Below are 19968 nucleotides of genomic sequence, written 5' to 3'. Positions count from 1 at the left end.
AGAAGCAAGAACTATCAAACAAATGCAGACATCATGTGTGTGCGTGTGTGTGTGTGTGTGTGTGATATATATATGTATATATGTGTGTGTGTGTGTGTGTATATATATATATATAGAGAGAGAGAGAGAGAGAGAGAGAGAGACAGAGAGAGAGACAGAGAGAGACAGAGAGAGAGAAACTGCAGACATAATTAAATTACGGGAAACCTTTCTTAGGGAAATGATTGTCTACTGTATCCTTCACCTTTAATTTGGGGGAAGATCGTCTTGGTCCATGATTCCCACAAGACCCAGTGACTATTAAGAAAAACTACACACCAATGGGGGCAGAAAAGCAATTTCTGAGTTGAAAAATTTAAAAACTAAAACTTTAAATTAAGAGTGCTCTTCAGCGCTGAAATTCTTCAAAGGCAGATCTCTGTCACACACCACATGATATTTTGCTTATTCTCAACACAACAGTTTCTTTAAACCATTAGAAAAATTCCAAATGTTAGAAGATAAGTTGGGATACACACACCTGAGGCAGAAAACTTACAAATCGCCACCAGAGAAATTATTACCTTCCATCTTCCTTTTAAAAAAGTAATCAAGAGAACAATCCAAAACACGTCATTCACAATCTGTGAATGCATAGGGAGTTTTCAGTTTTGTGCATTTTGTCCATAGACGTCAAACTTTAAAATGCCTTAGAATGTATAATCATTAAAAATAAGTGAAAACAAGAAGAAAATATAGACCAAAAATTCTCTGTGGGTAAGTATGCACTTTATCAAGTGACCACGAAGAATCATTAGCTTGTATCGTTCCAGCGTCTCACACAGGGCTGGGCACGACGGAGACAGTGAGTGGCGAACAAATGTACGTATGAAGAGTTACAAAATTACACGCAAGCCATGTAAGCTCTGATGCCAAGTAATGCCAAATAGTGTGGTAAATAATAAATAATAAAAGTCAGTTTAAAAAGTCTAACCCCGTGTTGTTCCATTTAAATCCTGTATTTCTTTTGCATCATAATTTCAACTATTAATGGCGGCTAAGATTTTAACTTTAGGTCTTTCTGCTCCAAACTTCCTTGTCTAGTACTTAATGCTCTTGAGTCAACACTTAAATGCACTTAGGGAGTTCATACTTAAAAGTATAAATTGGCAAATCCATTTTTAAAGTGAAGACATTTTAAAAATAAAACAAATAGGCTTTCTACCTGCTGTGTTCAACTTTCTGTTAAGCACAGACATAGAATGTGGTTTTTTTAAACAGCTAATATATATTATCATATAAGATAAATTAAGTGGGAAAGGGTATAAAGAAACCATCTTTTTTAAGAAGAGCGTATCTGGCTCAGTTGGTTGGACACCATCCCTCCAAAGCGAAAGGCTGCCAGTTGGATTCCCAGTCAGGGCACGTGCCTGGGTGCAGGTTTGGTCCAAGGTCGTGGCCTGTAAGACAGGCGACCCGATCGATGTTTCTCTCACACACCCATGTTTCTCTCCCTCTCTTTCTTCCTCCCTTCCCCTCTCTCTAAAATTAAATAAAATCTTTTTTTGAAAAAAGAGCCTATCTGAATACGGATGTATTAGATGTATTATGATAATTGAAAAACAAACCCGTGACCAATAAAATATAGCAATGCAAGCATTACCTTGGACCGTAAGCACTAACCATTCTCTAAGAAGGGAAACCTAGCTCGCTCCAGTAACACACTATCCCAGCGACAGGTTACTGTGTATTTACACAGTAAATGTGGAAACATATAATTAAAGTTCAAAAGTTTTACAACACTTGATGAAAATTCCAAAAGTCACTGATCATTATTCTCTAACACTCAAATGTCAAAAGATGATCTTAACTTTTTAAGGTCCTTTTCCCCTATAACCTGCATGATATACTTACTACAGTAAAATATTTTAAATGTTTAAAAAGTTTTCAAGCTGCTACTTGTTTTTCACCAAGGTGAAAAATCTATGCACAAAACAGTTTTCTTGCGACTGAATTTCCTAAATGCTTTTCCCTTAAAGTTTTATCAAGTACAAAGACACGTTTTGCCAACTGAAATATATCCAAGTACCCAAAAAGCAGCAAGTGCATTATTTCGACATTGGCTTGCACTTCTAGGCACAGAGCCCACCGAAGTCACTATCACGGCACGTTTTTGTTTCATTGTTGGAGTGCTTTCCCACTCAGTCTCCCATAACTGTTAGGGACGGCCTGCACACGAGAACCTAACAACTGCAGGGAGAGAATGCCATCTGCTGCTCCATGTGTGTACGCGACAGGAGAAGGGAAGCCGGCTAACAGGTGGAGTGAGTACACACAGCAACTGAAAAACCTGCACGCGAAGATAATGCTTGGAAGTTGAAGTATTCCCATTCCTACGTTGAATCACTTGGAAATACATCAATGGGCACTTACTGTCTTAATGTAAATTCCAGGTTATGCCACAGAATTACAAGGCTACAACGTGCTTATGTATCACTAGTTCACGGTGCTTATAAACAAGGCTTGTTCTCAGGTAAGAAGAGCCAGAGTCAAAAGAAAATGATCAGTTGCCTACCTTAACAAAGCTACTTCCCATTTATGAATTCCTACAATATCCTGTTTATGAGCATGTCACTTAGAAAGTTTACAATCTGTTATCCACACAGGGACACACTTGAGAATGAAAGGCCGAGCAGTTAACTATCAGCTATGGCAGGACCAGTGTGCACGCAGACCACCCTGGGCAAATCTGAACACTGGTCACCCTAATCATAAATTACTAGGCTGTCTTCACTCCCTCAGGCTTCTCAACCTCCCCAGTGCCTTGAGGACCTTCCTAAAAGGTAACTTGGAAATTTTTAGGAAGGAGCTATATTCAAGAGGAAGGCAAAAAAAAAAAAGAAAAAGAAAAGGGAAACTTAGTGCAGTGGACTCCAAACCAGATCTACATGGATCTAGCTACCTCAACACTACCCGGTTTTTTACTTTCTTCCCTTTGCCAGATCACTTGAAATGCTGCGGCATTAATAAATACTCTCTTTAGAAAAGGCAAATCCTTTCTGGGAGAATTCATTCACACATTACTTGGGAGGCTTTCCTTTTGACACCTGGTAGATCCCAGGTGTGTGGGAAGAAGGCAGACTTGTAAGGCAGGGGCGGGCGTGTGGATGTGCGTGTGTTGCTGTGTGCGGAGTGGCTGCGGAGAGAAGAGAAGAACAGGATCCTTCTGCTGGTGGCTGACAGGACAGGAGAGGGGAAGGGGGAGGAAAGTCTCTGAGACTGACTTGCCTATTTCAGATTTTAAACCCTGAGAGGAAAAGGGAACGTTCTCCACCATTTCTGATGCCTCACTTTAAGAGGCCAAAACTCAGACAATGTCTATTAATACTATAGCTTATCAGTGTCATTGATTAAGTAGCTCTTCGTGGATCTATTTTTAAGGGAAAATATACTCCAAGATCTAAAGAACCACATGGTAACTAACTTTTGGAATTTCATTTATTGGTGAGATTTTTGTTACCAACCAAGGCAAAACTGATGTTTATGGTAGGGTAGGCTTGAATAAAAAAAGGGATATAAAAACTAAGGACAAAACTTCCAACCCTTAGTAAGTATTCAGAAGCCAAGTTATATGTGGGTGTGTGTTTGAAAAGGGTTCTTCCATATTTAATTTTAAGTTTTTAATTCTAATTTTAATTGGATTGAAAATTTAAACAAACTTTTCCCAAAAAATGAACGGGTATCAAATATTAAAATGTAATATCTATAACGGTTCTCAGTAAACTGAAGCCATTAATAATTATGGTAAATGGTGGCATCTTCTACATGAGATCAAAGAAAGCACTAATATTTACCAGAGAACTGATGAATACAAAAAACACTGCAGAAGTTCTGATATACCCTAAAAAATATTCTATTATATTGTTAGTAGTTTTAATGTTTTAAATGGCATCCTAATATTTTAAATGGGTGATCTATTTATATATACAGTTTACCGCTTAGCTACACTTTTGATGAGTACATTTTATTCCAAAATAAAATGGGTAAGTGTAATTACACCGTTAGTGAACTCGAGAACAGATTATTTATCTATCTCAGAAACAATTGCTCAGCTGGACGACAAACTGGCCATCTGCAGAATTTGCTACACCGCCCTCCCCCCTAGACTCCGGCGCCACAGCTGAAAGGCAGGCTGCACGAGGCTGCCGAGGGTCTCCTTTCCCATGTGTCGCCTGTCCCCCTCTTAAAACTCCTTTTCCATACACCTGCTCTATACTCAGGGGCTCTGTACTCCCACGGCACCATGTGCTTACTGTTACCACTGCACGTACAAAGTGACAGCGTAGTTGTCCAAATTAACTTGTACTTCCATAAAGTTATACACATACACCATTGAAAAATCCGAGAGTAACAATAAAAAGCCTGCTATCCTCTGACATGCTCCTCCACACGTCTGATTCCAATACTCAGGAAGCCCACTTTAAACCCTTCAGCTATTTCCTTCACTGTTTTCATCCATTCTTCTAAATAACACGCTGACCCAGTTATTTCTTGAATTTTAGACATTATCTTTTGACTCCCTAACATATTTATGACAATGGAGCTATCGTTCACGACTAAGCTTTCTTCCTATAATTGGATTCTACTATAATTGGATTTCATTTCTTGTGCAAACATTTAGTTTGACTCACTTATGAATTCCCTGAGTTTTCTATGTTTCTACCGATTGCAAAGTGATCCTTGAACTCTCCTCCCAATCTGTAAACCCTTCAACTCCTCTCCACGTGATGAGCACCTCCAGGAATCAATCAGTTCCTTTACAAAAGAAGAGAGAAACCCATGACCTCCCACCGGTTCCAGTCTAAACTGATCGGTCCCTCTGCTGGAGGCTCAGCCTTCATCCTAGAGCTTCTCTCTGCCTCCCGCCTGCGCTGGATCCCCCGATTCTCAGACCCCGCACCTTCCTTCTTGCTTCTGGCTTTGCTCTCGTCTCAATTTGGTGGAACACACCTTCCAGGAGCTCCGCAGTAAAGAACGTAAGGGAAGTAAAGTTTGAGGCTTGGACTAGAAATGTGTTACGTTTGACTGGATATAAAATTTCAGGTTGGAATTCAGTTTTTCTCGAAACCACGGGGAAATTGTTCCACTGTCTTTTAGTTCTAGTGTTGCAGCTGAGAAGGCCGATGTAACTGTCATTCCCACCCAGTCTTGTGAGTGGGACCTGTCCTATTTCTCTGGGAGCTTTCGGGGGACACTCTTCCCTCCCTGATACTGTGAATTTCCAATGACGCGCCCTGAGAAGGGTCTTCTTTCACTCACTTTGCTGGAGCCCAGCACAGTCCTTTTCAATCAATATAAAAGTCTCTTATCCTTCATTACAAAAAATTTTCTAGTATTCATTCATTTCCTCTTGCTGGAACTAATATCTTATTAATGCACTGTTTCGACTTCCTAAACTGCCTCATTTTCCTGTTTTTTTCTCCTACTGTTAAGACATAACATACACACAATAAGGTACTTAAATGATAGTTATAAGCTGAGTGAATTTTTACGTATGTACACATTCATGTCACTCTCATCAAGATGTAAGTGTTTATAGCTCCCCAGACAGCGTCCTTGCTCGATGTCTCCTGTCCACTGACTCTCCCTCCCCAAAGGCTACCGTCCTCACTTCCTTCTATCACCACAAGTCAATTTTGAATGCAAATATATTAAGCAAAATCATAAAGCATATACACTTGTGTCTAACTTTTTTCCATTTATCATAATGGTTAAATTGATTATCATAAATTTACTAAAATTTTTGCACATAGCAAAATGTTCTTTTACTGCTGTGTAATATTACATCATATGGCTACACGTTAATTCATTTATCTATTCGAATGTAGACAGACATGGGTTTCCAGTTCTTGGATGTTATAAATGAAGCTGCAATGAACATTCTAATACATGTCAATTGGTGATATGTCAACTCATTTCTTCTGGATTTATACCTAAGAATGAAATGGACGAGTTACAGGGTAGGCTATGTTCAATGATAGCAGATATCATCAAACAGTTTTCCAAAAAGGTGACACCCATTTCCACATCGGCCGGCAACATACGGCTGTTTCACGGATTCCACACCATCATCAAGGCCTGATGTTATCGGTCTTTTTCACGTCTAGCCATTCTGACAGGAATATATTAGTACTTCATTAGATCTCACTGATGACTGGCAATGTTGAGCATCTTTTTTATGACTATTGGCCACTTAGATATCTTCTTTTGATACATTCATTTAACTCTTTCCCTCATTTTAAAAGTGAGTTTTTGTCTTATTTTGGTAACAGCTGAAAACCGTTCACCTAAATTCAGATACTTAAAGCATACAATCTAATGGTTTTTAGTATATCCACAGACATCTGCAACCGTCATCACAATCAATTTTAGAACATTTTCAACACCACTAAACGATACCTTTCCTAGGCAACCAATAATCTACTTGCTGTTTCTATAGATCTGCCTATTCTGGAAATTCTACATAAATGAAACCACATGATATCTGTCCTTTTGTGGGTGGCCTCTTCAGCTCAGCAGTATGTTTTCAAGGATCATCCATCCTGTAGCAATACTTCATTCCCACTCATGACCAAATAACATTTCACTTCTGTACATACCACATTTTATTTATCTGTTCTTCAGCCGACGGACACTGGGGCTTTCCTTCTTTGCAGCTATTAGGAACAATGCCTCTGTGAAGGGCTCTATAAAGCTTCTGTGCGGATGTGTTTTCATTTCTCCGGGTATACACAATGGACTGGAGCCACTGAGTCATACAGTAACTCTCCACTTGATTTTTTGAAGAACTGCCGGACTGGTTTCCAAACTAGTTGCATCACTTTACATGCCCAGCAGCACTGTGTGAACAGGCCTAACTTCTCCACATCCTCGCCAAGACCTGTATTATCTGGTTTTATGATTACATCCCTCCTGGGGGTGTGAAGAGGTATCTCATCACAGTATTGACATGAATTTCCCATGAATTATGGTGATGCTAAACATCTTTTCATGTGCTTACTGGCCATTTGTGTGTCTTTGGAGAAATATCTATTCAAATCCTTTTTCCATTTTAAATTGGGTTATCTTTTTATTATTGAGTTTTAAGAGCTCTTTATATATTTTTAGATTCAGGTCCTTTACCGGAGAAATGATTTGCACACATTTCCTCCCACTCAGTGACTTGTGTTTTTACTTTCTTGACGGTGTCCTTTATAGCACAGAAATTTTTAATTTTTAATGAAGTCCAATTTATCTACTTTTTCCTTTGGTTCCTTGTGCTTTTGGTGTTGTATCTAGGAAACCACTGCCCGATCCAAAGTCATAAAGATTTACTTCTATGTTTTCTTCTAAGAGTTTCGTAGTTTTAACTCTTACATTTAAGTCCTATTCATTCTGACGTAATTTTTGTGTATGGTGGGAGACAGGGGTTCAACTTCAATCGTTTGCACTGGATATGCTGTTATCCCCAGCATCATTTGTTGAAAAGACGATTCTTTCGTCATTGGACTGTCTTGGAATCCCTGCCAAAGTAAACTGCCTGCAAATGTGAGGGTTTCTACCTGGACTTTCAATTCTATTTCATTGGCCTCTATCTCTATAATTATGGCAATACCACACACTGTGTGATTATTACGAAGTTGGGAAATTGAGAAGGTAGTGTTCTTCTTTTTAAGATTGTTTTGCTTATTCTTGGTATTTTAAATTCCCATATGAATCTTGGGATAAGCTTGTCAATCCCTGCAGAGAAGACAGCTAAGACTATGACACTGTGTTGAAGCTGCAGATCAGCGGGGAATAATGCCACCTTAATATTAAGTCTTCTGACTCATGACCATGGGAAATCTTTCCACTTATTCTGTTTTCTTCAATCTGCTCCGAAAATGCTTTTTAGCTTCCAGTTTATAAGTTTTACACTTTTGTTAAATGTATTCCTAAGTATTTAATTTTTTATGCTACTGTAAATGGAATGTTTTGTTCACTTCACTTCCAGGTTGGTTACTTCAAGTGTAAAGAAATTCGATTGCTTTTTATATTGACCTTCTATCCTGCAAACTTACTGTTGTTTTGTATTAGTTCTAATCATTTTGAGTGGATTCTTAGGATTTTCAATATAAAAGGTCATGTCATTTGTGAACAGAGATAGCTTTACTTCCTCCTTCCCAATCTGGGTGTCTTTTGTTTCACTTTGGGGCCTAATTTCCCTGCCCAGAACCTGTAGGACAATGTTTAACAAGAGAAATTCTTGTCTTGCTGCTGATCACAGGGGAAAGCGCTGATAAGTTGTTGGATTCAATTTGTTCATATTTTTTGAGTTTTTTCATCTGTATTCATAAGAGATATTGGTGAGTATTTTCCTTTTTTGTGATATATTTGTATGGTCCTGGCATCAGGGTAAACTTGCCTCTTAGAATGAGCTGGGACATGTCACCTCATCTTCCATCCTTTTTGGAAGCATGTACGAAGAATTGGTGTTAATTCTTTGAATGTTTGCCAGAATTCCTGAGGGAAGCCACCTGGGCCTGGGCTCTTTGTGGGTCATCTTTGATTACTAATTCAATCTCGAGTTGTTGTATGTCTGTTCAGATTTTTATGACTCCTTGAATCAGTTCCAGTAGTTTATATCTTTCTAGGAATTTGTTGATTTCATCTAAGTTATCTAACTTGGTATTAACTATTCATAATATTCTATTATAATCCTTTTTATTTCTGTAAGGTCAATAGTAATGTTTCCTATTTCATTCCTGACTTTAGTACTTTTGAGTCTTCTTTCTTTCTTAGTCTAGCAAAGTGGTTAATAGCACAGGCTCTATTATTAGGTCTCCTGGGTTCAAATCCAGTTCAAACAGTTAAGCACATTAATTAATCATTCCAAACCTCCGTCTCCATATATGTAAAAAGAAGTGGGAGTGGTTGTTAATAAAAATATCTACTTGCACAGAGTTTTGTGAAATAAAATTAGATGCTTGTCAAGTGCTGTGCAAAGCCTTGGGCAGAGACTAGCTGTTAGACAGACATTATAGCTACTAACTATGATGATTCTTTCTCACTTACGGACATACTTCTTCTATGCATCACTGAGGACTCTTCAATGGTTCCACCTTAGTTCCTGCAACACTGGTTTCTATAAATTATATTATTTGCACATGTAGACTTTTATAAAATTTTCAAGATGCTTAATAGTATATCTCATTTAAAGCCACCAAATAATTTCACAGAAGTCAGCACCATTTTCCTTTATTATCCTTAATTACCTGAAAGTATTATATCATGAGGTCTAGACCTACTTCTATGGAATTCTGCTAAATATATACACTCAACCACTATGTAGTAAAAAGCATACAAGCAATATGCCTGGCACCTGGAGGTGAAGACAATAAAAAAGGCAGAAACAATTCTAACCCAACTAACACAGTAATTACAATGCAATGTAATAATGCTAACCTCGGAAACACAGCGTGCTGGAGAACGCAGAGAAAAGAAATTCTCCCAGAATTTAAGTTAAGAAGGGCATTCTAAAGGATGGGAGTCTGATGTGAAAGATAAGTAGGAGTTACCAGAGAAAGGCAGGCAGGTGGAAGTTGGATTTAAAAGAAATACGTCCTAGGCAGAAGAAACGTTTTGTTCAAAGGCCCCAAACTGCCAGAGAATGCAGAATGCTGAGGAGCTGCAAACGCTCGGCCCACGTAAAGCATGCAGTCCAAGTGTGGTGCGCTGAAGCACGAAACTGGCGACATGTGCAAAAGGGCCCGGGAAGAACTCGGTTAGGTCGCATTCTCTGTAACCTAGTGAGATGAAACAATGCTTACGAGTGTTTAATACAGTTCCTGGGACGAAATAAGTGCACACTGAACTCAACATACTGTGACCTAACACTACTCTCTTCTTTGACACAATTTGAAATGCAACAATACACTGACCAAAAAATATTTTCCCTCTGGTCTGTCTTAGTTGGATGCCAGAAAAACAGTATGTGGAGAACTTACACATGTCTCAGTCTGCTCTTTCCTTTGTAAATGGGAATAATGTTACCAACCTCTCGGGCTTGCTGTAAGGACTAGAAAGACCCCGAAGAGTTCCTAGAAGAGTATCAGGGCACATATCAATGACCTCAAAAAACAGCTCCTATTCAGGCAGACTGGCGGGCCAGCCAGAGAAAAAGAGAAGGGGAAAGTTGTGGTTCAGTCTGGGGTTACGCAGCACAAATACCTTAGAAAGAATGTCAACTTAGGCCTAAACTCTCCTTGAAAACAGGCTAAGATGCACACACCAAAAATATTAAGAGTTGTACTCAAACAAACAACACTAGTCTGATGATGTGTTTATTTTTTCCTAATGTGTGAGCTCTTTCAAAAAAGAAGAAGAGACCTTCCATAATTCATTTTTTCACAATTGCCTTATATTAAAAGATGCATATGTGTATTTCCCAAGTCCTATCGCCCTAAAACAACCCCTCTTATTTTACAAATTTCTTTCCAGTATTTTAAACACATTTGGAGGTTTTTCTACTCCATATTATACTGTTCTGATTTAAGACCCAGACCAAATGGATATTGAATAAGTAATGTTTCCGGAGTATCTGCTTTTGCAAAAGCAAAAAAACAAACTCTATGGGTACATTTAAAACAAGACATTTAATAATTCAATTTACATTCAACTTCTGAGTAACACATCTAGGGTTTTAAAAGAGGCACCCTATATAAATTTCATAACATAGGATTTCTGTCTGATGCTGATTTGTCTTAGTCTCAACCTAATACATTTATTCTAGCTACTCTTTTTTTCTCCCTAATGGTCTCATTCAACAGCAGCTTAATTCTGAGAAAATGTTACTGATATTAATCATAAATGGCAATAAAATATCACAATGTGTTTGTCATAGAAAGCATCAAGCTATATCCCTTTCTTAAAAAACAAACAAACAAGAAAACTAGCTGAAATAAACTAAAGGATGATCTTAACAAAATCAAACAAGTATTTTTTCTCACACTACTGTACAGCTATTATTAACAGAAAATCATAAATGAACTGAAGGTTAAACTAATTTTCCCAGGGAACAAGATGCAGTTTAACACAAAAAGCTTCTTCTAGAATTTTCAAATAGGAAGTACTTACACATTACCAATACAAACTATAAATCCAAAGGTAAGACTATCCTTAAAACTTCTTACAGAGGTTTTGGAGAGTTATTATTCCAGAAAGAAGAAAAAAAACCTCTCAGACCTTACTCAGTGTCACAAATACTACTGAGCATCTGGTTAGGGTTCACACACACGCCCTCAATCGCCCCTCACTCTGTCTTAGGTTCCGTTCATCTCTATTTGCTGATGCTAAACTTCCAACTACCACAGGACAAGTATTCTCCACGCTAAGGTAATTGAACAGTGACCTCTCAAAGACATATCTTAACTCTCCTAGTTGTCATACTCTATCATATAAAAATGCCGAGGAATGAGCAACAAATATACTGGAAGTCACATACATGAGTGTCCAGAAAAAAAACGGAACTACTAAAAGAGTTAATCTTATGTTTTAAACCTTGAAATACAATAAGGCAAAATTCATTAAGATCTTTAAAATAATCTTAACTATTTAATGAGTAGTCACATAAAAAACATTCACTAATTCTGTCAATCAGTCTTCAAAGAAAACAGTAAATCCAGGCATAAAATGAGCAAATTCATCTCACATGGCCTTCAATGCCGATTAATCAATTGATTTCAACTGATCAATTAAATTTCTTATGTAGAAATTGCCTAAATATATCATTCAGCTCAAAGCTGTTACATGTGAGTATCTTTCTTCATCTTCAAAACACTTTTTTGAATCTCTAGTGGAAACCTACCTTTGAGGTTCTTTGAAGTTGATCACCAACATATGTTTTACGAAACTGATCCAAGAACCACAGAATTGCAAGCTCTATTTTCTCATTAGAACACCGAGGCAATCCGGTATCCATTAAAGATATAAGCTGAAAAACTCTTTTCATGAAGGAAAGAAAAAAAGCTTCAGTGAAAATTGTTAGAAAAACATTAAAATATACATTAAAACATTTACTGTCAATGTGATACATAATTACCATAAAAAGTAGAAACATACAAAAACTTATAAAGAGCCCTGGCTGGTATGGCTCAGTGGATTGAGTGCCAGCCTGCAAACTGAAGGGTCGCCAGTTCGATTCCCAGTTAGGGCACATGCCTGGGTTTTGGGCCAGGTCCCGAATTGGTCACATGTGAGAGGCAACCAATCTATGTTTCTCTTGCACATCACAGTTTCTGTCTCTCTATTTCTCTCTTCCTTCCGCTCTGTCTAAAAATAACTAAATAAAGACTTAAGAGAACCTATAAAGAAATTATTTTAAAAACCACCTAAAATCTTACCACTAAGAGATACTACAATTTTGTTAATTCCTTCTTATCTTTTTTCCTAGGATATACATATACATATATACGTACAAGCATATAAACCTACACAGATGTATGTATTTTACAAAAAAGCTGTATTTACACACATACAATATACACAGATATAAACAAATATGATTATCATGAATATAATACATAATATATGTTAATATCCGTATAGATAAAATTTTAGTAAATAAAAGAATGACATTAAATACATAGTTTTGGGTTTTCCTTTTTCATTAAACCTTGTATTTTTATTTAGTAATATATTTTGGGGTCCGATGATTCAAAATACAAAAAATATCAAGAGGTACACCCATCAAGTTATACCACTTTCTTCATGAATAAAAACATTTTACCTGAAATAAGTTATAAGGTGATTATATTGACATAATCAAATACTTTAAACACAAGTATGTAATTATTATGATCAGAAAATCATACATAAACTGAAGATTAAGTTGAATTTCCTAGTGGAAAAGAAACTTAATTCAGTATAATGAAAAGTTTAGTCTAGAATTTTCAAAAAAGAAATCCTTTTATTATCTACCTATTACCATTAAAATGTCCCAGGGACAGCAACCAAGTGCCTGGTGCTAACAAAACCCAGCATATTCTAAGAATCTTTTTAAGAGGCAGAAGTAGAGGTTGTTGAGGAGGCAGCACCTGTTGCTTTGTCGAACTGCACAAAGGCAGCTCAGCCAGCCCTGACCCACCTGCTTCCTGCCACGTATGCACACAAGACATATGCACGCACACTGTTAACTGTTTATGTGTCCTTTCAAGGATGTTAAAAAATGTATGTACAGGCAAACACGACTGTATATTCTAAATAGATCCATCCTTCAAACTTTGTCTCTGGATCCAGGTGATATTTCAAGTGACTTAATTGAGGCCTATCTTGCTATTAAGTTATTTATTGAGTAGGACTTCCCTTTTCCTGCTCTAGTTTTTTGTTGATTCTATGTAATTGCTCTTGTTTACTTTTATTTCCTTTTAATAGCATACATTCTAAAATCCAAGGAAGACATGAGACCAAAAGGGAGTTTGTTGAGGTGTCTTTACAACTCATATTAAGATGCCGATTTGCATTGCCCTAAGCGGCAATCACTCCGGAAGCCGGAGGCGGGCAAGGTGTCCATTTAAATCTAGAGCACGAACCGGGTGAAAGGCCACAGGGGCTACAACGGCAGGGGGTGGAGATGACTGGACTGACTGAGAGAACTAAAAGGTTGGACTGACAGAACTGGGTGACCACGTGGATGCCAGGGAGAGGAAAAAACTAGGGCTAACTCCCAGCATTCAAGCTTGGGCAAATGAGTGGGCAGTGATGGGAAACAGGAAGACAGCCATGAGCTTAATTTTAGTCAGTGAACTGGGGGCACTGACATCCCTAACAGGAAAGTAGAAAAAGAGTCCCCAGCAGGGCACACGCTCCACTTGCCAAAGAAGTTTTGGTAGTTGTACAAGAAGCTCAGCTTCAAGTGCCTGAAATCCGAAATAACAATGGCTTAAACAACATATATGTCTATCTCTCAAGCAAAAATCCAAGGCAGTACTCCAGGACTAGTTGGTGCTCCATGGTATATCAGGGACTCAGGCTCCTTCCATCCTGTTGTTACACTTGCTTTCATTCACACAATCACTTCAAGGTCTAACACTGCTTCGTCAGCTCTACCCATTATGTTCACATTTGCTGCACATACTGCATTCACTTACATCCAAGTGCTGAACATAATCCAAGTGCCTGGCTGTACCTAGCTGCAAGAGAGTCTAGCACATCTAGGCCTTATCAGGTGGCCACAATCGGGTATTCCATTACTTCGGAAGAAGGGAAGAAGAGATACGGCACAAGTAGCAATCTCTGCCATGGTATGCTGCAAAGGTTTTTGGCCACCTCTAACAAGTGCTTAAGATCAAGACTTGTATTTAATATACATACATCTAATATTCACTTCCAGATTCAATTTATTGTTCTACATTTATTTTCCCTTTATCCTAGGTTATTTTTGGTAAAGAGCGCACAGGGAATAAAAAGATAAATATATCATTAAATTATTTGGATCCAAGTATAAGCACACCATTTCAAATACAACAAAATGAATTTTGGACAATCATTTTATATTCCCCTGGATATCCAATTAAATAATTATTCAGTCAACAAATATTTGAGGGTTTACTATACAACTGATATGCATTAAATATTCAGAATACAACAATGAGCAAGACATACATATTTCCAGTCCTCCAAACATCTACTGTCTATGCAAAGAAAAACAATAAAAGCTGCAATTAGAATAAAGATTGGCAAGTGCTATAATAAACACGACAAAGAAACGAGTGAGGATTCCTAATATTCTAGGCTGGAATGGGACAAAGAACGTCGAGAAAGAGGAAAGCACATAGCTCTCTAGGAAGCTAGGAAAAAGCATGGCTCATTAAGAGCTGGAAGAAAGCTCAGCATGGCTATGAAGCAGTCAGTGGCAGCAGATGAGGCCAATGAGACAGGCGGAAGCCGGGTCGCGAAGAGCCCGATAAGCCATGTTGATCGGGATCCCAACGGCAACGGAGAGTCTTGTGGAGCTTAAAGAAAGCAATGACAGGCTCAGACCTGTACTTCAGGAAGCCGGAGGCGGGCAAGGTGTCCATTTAAACCTAGAGCACGAGCCGGGTGAAAGGCCGCAGGGGCTACAACGGCAGGGGGTGGAGATGACTGGACTGACTGAGAGAACTAAAAGGTTGGACTGACAGAACTGGGTGACCACGTGGATGCCAGGGAGAGGAAAAAACTAGGGCTAACTCCCAGCATTCAAGCTTGGGCAAATGAGTGGGCAGCGATGGGAAACAGGAAGACAGCCATGAGCTTAATTTTAGTCAGTGAACTGGGGGAACGTGTGGGACAGGACCTGCACGTCACGGTTCTGCAGGTGTTTGGAAGCCAGAAGACAAGAATTAGTAAAACACATAGGATCACTGAGCAACACTGAGGGCTGAGTTGGGTAAAAAATATGTACACATCCTACCTGAGAACAGTACCTATCTACAGAGGTGTGCGACTTCTTTTATCATCACTCAACACGTTAGAGAAAGCTCTGAATCTCGTCAGGGCCAAGGTCTGCCAGGCAGATGAAACAACACAGCAGTGAACACAGTACATGAAGCTCATTCCTTTCCCTATTGCCTTATTGTGAGATAAACGAGTAGACGTGAGGAGGTTCAAGTGCTACAAAGGAGGGTGGAGAAAGCAGGGTAAGGGTGCTACTGTGGAGAGGGAGGTCAAGGGTGGAAGAGACATCCGACTGCGGGGAGGGAGTACAGTATGAACAGCTAGGAGAAAGCATTGCTGGCACAAGAGAGTTCAGACGCGCTGAAGTGAAAACATTGGTAATACTCAAAAAAGAGCAAGGAGGCCCGTATGGTTGGGTTGAATTAGAAGGGACAGGAAATCAGGTCAGAGAAGCAGTACAGGATGCTTTGGACCATGACAAGGACTTCGGAATGTGTCCCCTGTGTGATGGGAAGCCACTGGAAGCTGATGAATGAAGAGGACGGTGCCATTATCTGACGGGATAGAAGTTCAAGTCATCTATCGGTAGATAGCAGGGTTTGGGGGAGACAGCAACACTCTGAGAGAGTTGTCAAGGTCTTCAAAGAATGACGAGGGATGACGAAAATGAGTGGGTGGGACACCGGGAGACACAGAGGGCGGCACGACAGAAGAATGACCTGAAAGAAGCCAGCACCCTGCCGGCACTGGCAAAATGAGAGGGCACAGGATGAGGCAGAGTCCCTGGGAAACCTCTCAAGAGGGTCACATTCTGGTCGTGATGAGTGAAACTGAAATGACGATGAAATTATCCTCATTTAATTAGAATTGTGTGGCCTGAGCACAAGTACATCTATTTGTTTTCATTATAATTATCACAATATTGGGAGCTTTCAGGAATATTAACCTGCTCCTGATAAAACAGCCATGGACTTTTGGCAGGAGCCCTGCATCTTCTCATCTGGTGGTGTTCTCCCAGGACTTGGAAAGGTGTCACATATCCACACACAGAAGGACACAGTACTGCACTTCTGGTTACTTGGAACTTCTTCACAGGAAATTGGTATTTTAAAATACTACATAAAACATTCTTAATTAAAAGCTCACTTTAAAACACACACCTATGATTTTTCTAGACAAAGCGGGGAAGTTGCAGCTTTCGTCCTACGCTTCTGTTTCCACACCCACCTGCCCCCCCACCACTTCCCACCCCACCCCAGCCTCAGCCACTTGCCCTGGAGCCTAGGAAAGATCCACAAGTTCCTGTATTTACATTAAAGCCTCACCCAGGGGACAGGAGAGGCCTGCCGTAGCTCCAGCCTTACTCTCAACTCAACAGGACCAACAGAAGTTCTGGCTTCTTCAGCGGCTTCTCAAAGAGGCCAGAGAACACTACTAAGAAATACAGAAAAGTAAAACAGCCCAGGAAAAGATTTCAACCAATAAGAAATAGGACACAGAAATAAGCCAACAGATAAACTGCTTTCCCTTAGTCTCCACCCCCCGCCACTACCACCACAGACTGTCTTGAGGCAAAGAAAGGGGTTCCATGTGGCCTTCGGGGAAGACGCCTGAACAGCTAAGTCACCAGTGCATGATGCACCACCTTCTGCACTCACTGTCATTACTCATGGCAGTTCTGTTCTGTGCAGTTGCTGTGGGCACCGACTCTGAATGCTGAACCGCTGCTCCTAAAGGAAATACAGGGTCAGGTTCCCGAGGAACTACGGCCACCGCGTGTTCATCGGCTCATCCACACACCGCCTAGTTGTGTGTGTGTGTTTCTTTAAAACACCCTATTTAATACGTAGTTGATTCATGAATATGGAACTCGCAGCCAGTAGCACTACCACTTGCCTAAATGAGCTTATCTAAACACATGTATTTTCTTTCTAAGGCATGTTACAGCCTTTATGTGCTGAGAAACACTAGCCAGCACTTCGGCACTAGCTGAAGGGCTATTTTAAACAGCAAAACCACCAACAGAAAACACAAAAATGCAAAAATGATGGCACTACATAGCGAGCGGAAAGGGTAAACTTACAGCATGAGAGCCGAAAGAAGAAGGCAGAGCACCCAGTCAAGCTCGGCTAGGAAAACGTTCCGCCACTACGCACGCGTCCGAGAGTGACTGCAACAGCACCCTGAGTGCTCATCGGGGTGCAAGGAAATTTCAGCAAGCATCTCAGCCTGCAAAACTGAGGTCTGTGAGTAATGAGGACTGGCTCTGTCTTCTCTTACGCTCTCGCTTCCTTTTCCTTCATTCTTTCTTCCCTAAAAATGCACCCTTCTCCCCACCCCTTAAAAAACCCTTAGTCCGTAAACTTCACCGAAGGCTCTGTTTTCTAAAGAATGCAGACTAAAACACAAAACAAACCTTATTTAAAGTTATATACGTGTGCTGGTTAAAGAGAACATAAACTTTTCCACTTGGCAAATATACACCCTCTTTGGTTTACTTCCTCTTATATATTTCTCAGGAAAATGGGCCAATGGGTATTTCCCTACGTGATGACAAAAACTTTTAAGAATTAAACTAGGGCAATAAGTAGGCAAATTGTTCACTTGGTTTAAAATGAACCAAAGCATTTTAAGAATCCCCGCATTCATATTTTCAAGTAATTTAATATTAACAATAAAAACCTTAAGAGAAACTAAAAATATTTGTTATATTTGGATTCAAATTTCAATGACAAGAGCTATTTTAAAGGTTGAAATGGGTATGGAATGAAGGGAAAATATAACTAAAAGAATATTTACCTTGAAGTCATTTATAATAAGAAAAAACTGAGAAACAACCTAAAATTTCCCCCAACAAGGGCCTATTTAAATTATGGTACAGTTTAGAATATTTCATGCCTAGGTGAAATGTTCGTAATATTATATTTGATTTTTTTAAAAAAAGGAGTGTTTTTCCCTGGCCGGGTGGCTAAGTTAGTTGGAGTGGCGTCCCGTAAACCAGAAGGTTGTGGGTTGGATCCCGGTCAGGGCAGTACATCCGTACAGGAGGCAACTGATCACTGTTTCATCGATGTTTAAAAATAAAAAAAGTGTTTTGAGGTTTGGTTTTTTGTTTTGTTTTGTTTTTTTTAGTAATATAGCACTTACCATTTGCCAGGCATTGTTTTAAGCATTTGAAAAATATTAACTCTTTTAATTCTAGTAATAGCCCCAAATGAATTAGGTATTATTATTAGTATTCCTATTTTAGTTTACAAAACAATAGTATAATTTTTGCTTTAAAAAGTTGAAAAATACACACGTGGTGTACATGTGACCTCAAGCTTGAATTAAAAAGACTTGAGATCTTTACCAAAATGACAGTAGTAGTTATCTCCAACTCAATATACAACTTTTCATTTGAATTCTTAAGGGTTCAGCAAAAACACGTATTACTTGGTTAATGAAGACATCATTACAAATAAAATACATGGAAAACCAACTCATTCACATTATTCATATACAGAAATTTTCCTCAGGTTAGAACAGAAGCATGAATTGCTTCTTATTAACGCTACATCTGAGGTGACCAATCTAGTCCACAAGCCTAAACAAAGCCTGTGTCGCATAACTGGCTTCCCATTGCTTTCGGACCAGAGGTATGTCGCCCCAATTTTGCCACCAGCCCAATACACGCCGATTTTGCATGCTTCATCAGGTCCTGAGAAATAAAAAGCAACCTAAATCTTCATCACACTATTTAAACACGTTTACCATACATCTGACTATAACTTATTATAGGCTCAACATCTACAAACCACTTAACCTCCAAGCCTTGGTATCCTCATCAATAAAAGGGAAAAGAATACCTTCCTCAAAAGGCCAGATACAAAATGCTTTAGCTAACAATACAGGCCAATGACACTTTCTTGACTACTTAGTAGATTTCTGTAAGTTACACGGCCATGACTTACCGACAGGATAGTTCTCCATCCATAGCATCATGTTCATCTGTGCTGGTGTATGTTAATCTTCCTCCAACAACTGTCCCAACTAAGTATACCAGCCAAGCGAGACGTCCTAACAAATAACAAGAACAAACAATGTTCAGGAAGTACTGTGGAAAGAAAGTTTATTTTTTCAGAAAACTCCAAACTAAGTAAAATGACCCATTCTTCCAAACATGTGCTAAACTATTGTGAGCTCAGCTCTTCACAGTGTGCAGAACTGGGTTTTAAGTTTATCGAGGCCCTAGGTAGAAGAGCAAAAATGACAGATTTTACAGCCAGATGAAACTATCTGAGTCCCAGCTGCACCAATTTGCTCTGTGACTTGCTGATGTTACTCACCCCTTCACGCCTCACGGTTTTCATCTGCAGAGCAGAGAAAATGGTATCCACCCTGACGACCCAGGACTGGAGCTGACCTCGGTCACAAAAACACAAGTGGAACGGCCAGATCTAGGGCTGTAGGTCGCACTGGTGCGATGCAACCACCAGGACCTTTTCTGCACGGTCAATGCCATGTGACAGTGCCAGGCCGAGCGTCTTTAACGTT

The 19968-nt window shown here is 39.3% G+C and overlaps 1 protein-coding gene across 2 annotated transcripts in view; it reads right to left on the bottom strand.

Annotated features, from left to right (window-relative positions):
- The window catches only part of RANBP17 (RAN binding protein 17), a 232708-nt gene that overhangs the window by 174922 nt on the left and 37818 nt on the right, over positions 1–19968 (bottom strand). For both annotated transcript variants that reach the window (XM_053927056.1, XM_024577058.3), the window contains exons 13-14: positions 19386–19491; positions 11864–11999 (exon numbers count right to left, since the gene is read on the bottom strand). In XM_053927056.1, the coding sequence (XP_053783031.1) occupies positions 11864–11999; positions 19386–19491 (242 nt within the window). The remainder of the gene's footprint in view (positions 1–11863; positions 12000–19385; positions 19492–19968) is intronic.

This window comes from Desmodus rotundus, chromosome 6 (genome assembly GCF_022682495.2).
Source record: "Desmodus rotundus isolate HL8 chromosome 6, HLdesRot8A.1, whole genome shotgun sequence".
Taxonomy (NCBI): Eukaryota; Metazoa; Chordata; class Mammalia; order Chiroptera; family Phyllostomidae; genus Desmodus; species Desmodus rotundus.
The sequence above is the reverse complement of the archived record's forward strand: the minus strand, read 5'-3'. Positions and strand labels throughout refer to the sequence as shown.